This window comes from Propithecus coquereli, unplaced genomic scaffold (genome assembly GCF_000956105.1).
Source record: "Propithecus coquereli isolate 6110/MARCELLA unplaced genomic scaffold, Pcoq_1.0 Scaffold106, whole genome shotgun sequence".
NCBI classification, from domain to species: Eukaryota; Metazoa; Chordata; class Mammalia; order Primates; family Indriidae; genus Propithecus; species Propithecus coquereli.
In genome coordinates, this window is record NW_012134525.1 from 4,489,364 (window position 1) to 4,492,255 (window position 2,892).

The 2,892-nt window shown below is 31.5% G+C and overlaps 2 protein-coding genes across 2 annotated transcripts in view; one reads left to right on the forward strand and one right to left on the reverse strand.

Annotated features, from left to right (window-relative positions):
• The window catches only part of IFT74 (intraflagellar transport 74), a 111,195-nt gene that overhangs the window by 28,162 nt on the left and 80,141 nt on the right, over positions 1-2,892 (forward strand). The window lies entirely within an intron of this gene.
• On the reverse strand, positions 792-2,811 carry LRRC19 (leucine rich repeat containing 19). Its single transcript, XM_012646468.1, has 2 exons — positions 2,626-2,811; positions 792-2,075 (listed from the first exon to the last, which is right to left on the reverse strand). The coding sequence occupies exons 1-2, from the start codon at positions 2,795-2,797 to the stop codon at positions 1,750-1,752; spliced, it is 498 nt and encodes a 165-aa protein (XP_012501922.1). The 5' UTR covers positions 2,798-2,811; the 3' UTR covers positions 792-1,749.

Genomic DNA, 2,892 nt, shown 5'->3' on the forward strand with positions numbered 1-2,892 from the left:
ATTTATGTTCTTTATTGAAAATGTTTCTATAAACACAAGCAAATAGGTATTATAAATGAGTCAGTTCTTCTATTTGACAGGTATATCATCCTAAACAGTTTTTATTTTCCCTAAGTAGACATTTGTATTGAATTGACTATTTATGTAACTTTTAAAATGACTATTCTGCAGACTGTGACATAGATATACATGATTTTAGTCTCTTTTTTCTAAGAAATTATCAAGTATGTACACATTTTAAAAACTTTATTAGAGAGAAATTTGAATGTAGATAAGAATAGTGTATTATACCCTTACGTACCCATCTCCTAGCTGCATCTGCTCATATACAACCCTGCTCCATCCGCATCTCAAGCCATGTATTATGTTGAAGAAAATCCCAGAAATATTACTTCGTCCATAAATATATTTCAGTGTTTTGTAAATATACTTATCTCTGAAAGATATAAATACACTTAATTTCCCCAGCTATGGAAGGTAAAAATTAAAGAGTTTGCTCCAGTTTTTAATGCCACTGTTTGCATTAATAAGTTGTTAAAATTATAATTGTAGCCAATTGACTATAAGGAATAGACAAATAATTCATTTCCTATTAATAATAAGACCTTTCTTATTACGTTCTCCAGGCCAGTGTTTTCCAAACTGTGTTGTTTGGACTATTATTGTGCTATGAGCCCTTAGTAGATGTACCTCAAAGAATGGGTTTTGTTGGCCAGTAAATTTGAAAATTCTTAATACTTTGTTCTTAAATAATCAGAGAGCAGTTTAGTAAAGTCTTAGGTAAGTCTTGTAGTAAAAAAATCTTGTTTCACTTTGTTTAAACCCAGTGTTTCCTATAGTAATTTGACCATGTACCCTTTTCTTTTCCTGTAAATACTTCTGAATGTCTTTCTGGAAATTAGTATTCTAGAAAACAATTTGGGAAACATTATTCTATCTGCTGGATAGATAGAAACAGCTGTTTGTGGACCACCTGAAGATTCCTGAGCCCCAGCACAGACCCATTTGAATAAAAATCTCCCGGAGAGAGGCAGAAATGTATATTTTTAAAAACAAGATTCACAGATAATTGCGATGCCCACTTTGGAAGCCACCATGGTACTAAATTGTGGCCATCCCGCATTATGGTGATAGCCTTTCTTTATAACCCAAATCAGTAGTAACTTACTAGGGATTATGCCTGAACATTGTGCCTATGCTTTAAATTGCTACTAAACTTTAACAAAATTTATTTTCAAATTCAGGAAGCATTTAAAAACATATTTTCCAACTCTATGGATTCACTCTGTGAGCATAAAATCAATCTTAGTATGTTGTTTAGGCTCTGTTCTTCACTTTGATTCATAATATAAATCCAAAACCTTTATTTCTTTACTATTTGGACCCTCAGTATAACTTAATACATATTATATCAAATATCTGTGTTAATATGAGAATCCATTCATTTTAATTAATGAATAATTGACTGTAGAGCTTCTTCTTACTAGTCTATATGGTTTCCCGAATCCTGTTCAGAATAGTAGTGCTACTATTGTGGACTAACTATGTAACTGTTAGCTACCAAGGAGTGTCAGCTACTGTATTTGGACCTACTCAATACAATGAGAAAAACATAATTTTATGATATTTATGTATGTTGTAATTGCTGAAGGTCTACTAGCTATAGTTTGGTATGTCACATATGAGAATCTCCATGTCTAAACTATGAATAGACTGATAACGTTTTTTTAAATTAAACATCAAAAGAAATTAATTTTCTTCACATAATTCATGGGTATCTATATATTTGTCTTCAATAAACCCATCATCATCCGCAACAAATGAATGTAATTGTTCAAATATTACCGTGTCTTCAGAGTTTATAGCTGGTATCTGTGAAAGAGAACTTGGATTTCCAGGAAAACCATTGTCATAGGTTTCTACTTCATGCTCTTCTAGGCGATGATGATTGTAACTAAGCAGGAAATTATACCATATTGGGCATTTGATAGCAGTAAAGATGAGGAGTGAAGTCATCAGTGCAGTGACAACAACACCAACAAGAAAAGCCCAACTTTTCCCAAGAAGTTCATGTTCTTAAATGGAATAATGAGAGAGAGAGAGAGAGAGAGGTCGAATTTGTTAAATTGACAAAAATAAAATAATCACATGCCCTAATACTCACCAATATTAGCATTAGAAATGAAGATACATTATAGTTTTCTTTAGGCAAAAGTAACTAAAGCTACACTAAATAAATGATATTTTGTAGTGTGGTGAAAGGGTACCTGTTTTCAAAATGAGTACCCGTCTTTGCAGTCATTGTTACTTATTTACCTAGACCATTATTGATTCATATTCGTTAAGATTTGTGACTTGACTAGTTAAAATGAAGGCTCAGAGAAGTTAAATAATTTGCACAATGGTATTTGGTAACTAGCAGAGGAGCCCAGTATTTTGTAAATCTTTTGTTGAGATAAGGAATTGTTCTTTTATGTTGCTTACAGAAATTTAAAATGGAGAAAGATAATGAGAAATACCTCAGTTTATTTAGAATGACACTTTTAGCAATATTAATATTCAGTTCTAAATAGCCCCGTGAGCACGAATAAAAAAGAATAAAAATATTCGGAACCAGTACATTACCTGAATTTTTTGTTAAGTTGTTCAAAGAGTTGTTAAATGTTGAATTGCTAATGGACTGAAAGTGAATATAAAGATCTTCAGTTATACGTGAAGGAAATTTTGAGATGCATTCAGCCTTATGAGGTACTGTTTTGATATTGTAGCTCTTCAGGATATCTGGGTGCCTACACATGGTGATATTCTCATTTTCTAGTAAATCAGAAAGAATAAATTAAGATTTATTATAGAGAATAAGAATAGTTGACATTTCATAATTATTTTTATCTA

Coding starts and splice junctions, on each gene's coding strand:
- LRRC19 (XM_012646468.1), bottom strand. CDS start 2,797: ATGTGTAGGCACCCAGATATCCTGAAGAGCTACAATATCAAAACAGTA. Junction 2,076..2,625: donor CAACTTAACAAAAAATTCAG/GTAATGTACTGG, acceptor ATTCCATTTAAG/AACATGAACTTCTTGGGAAA.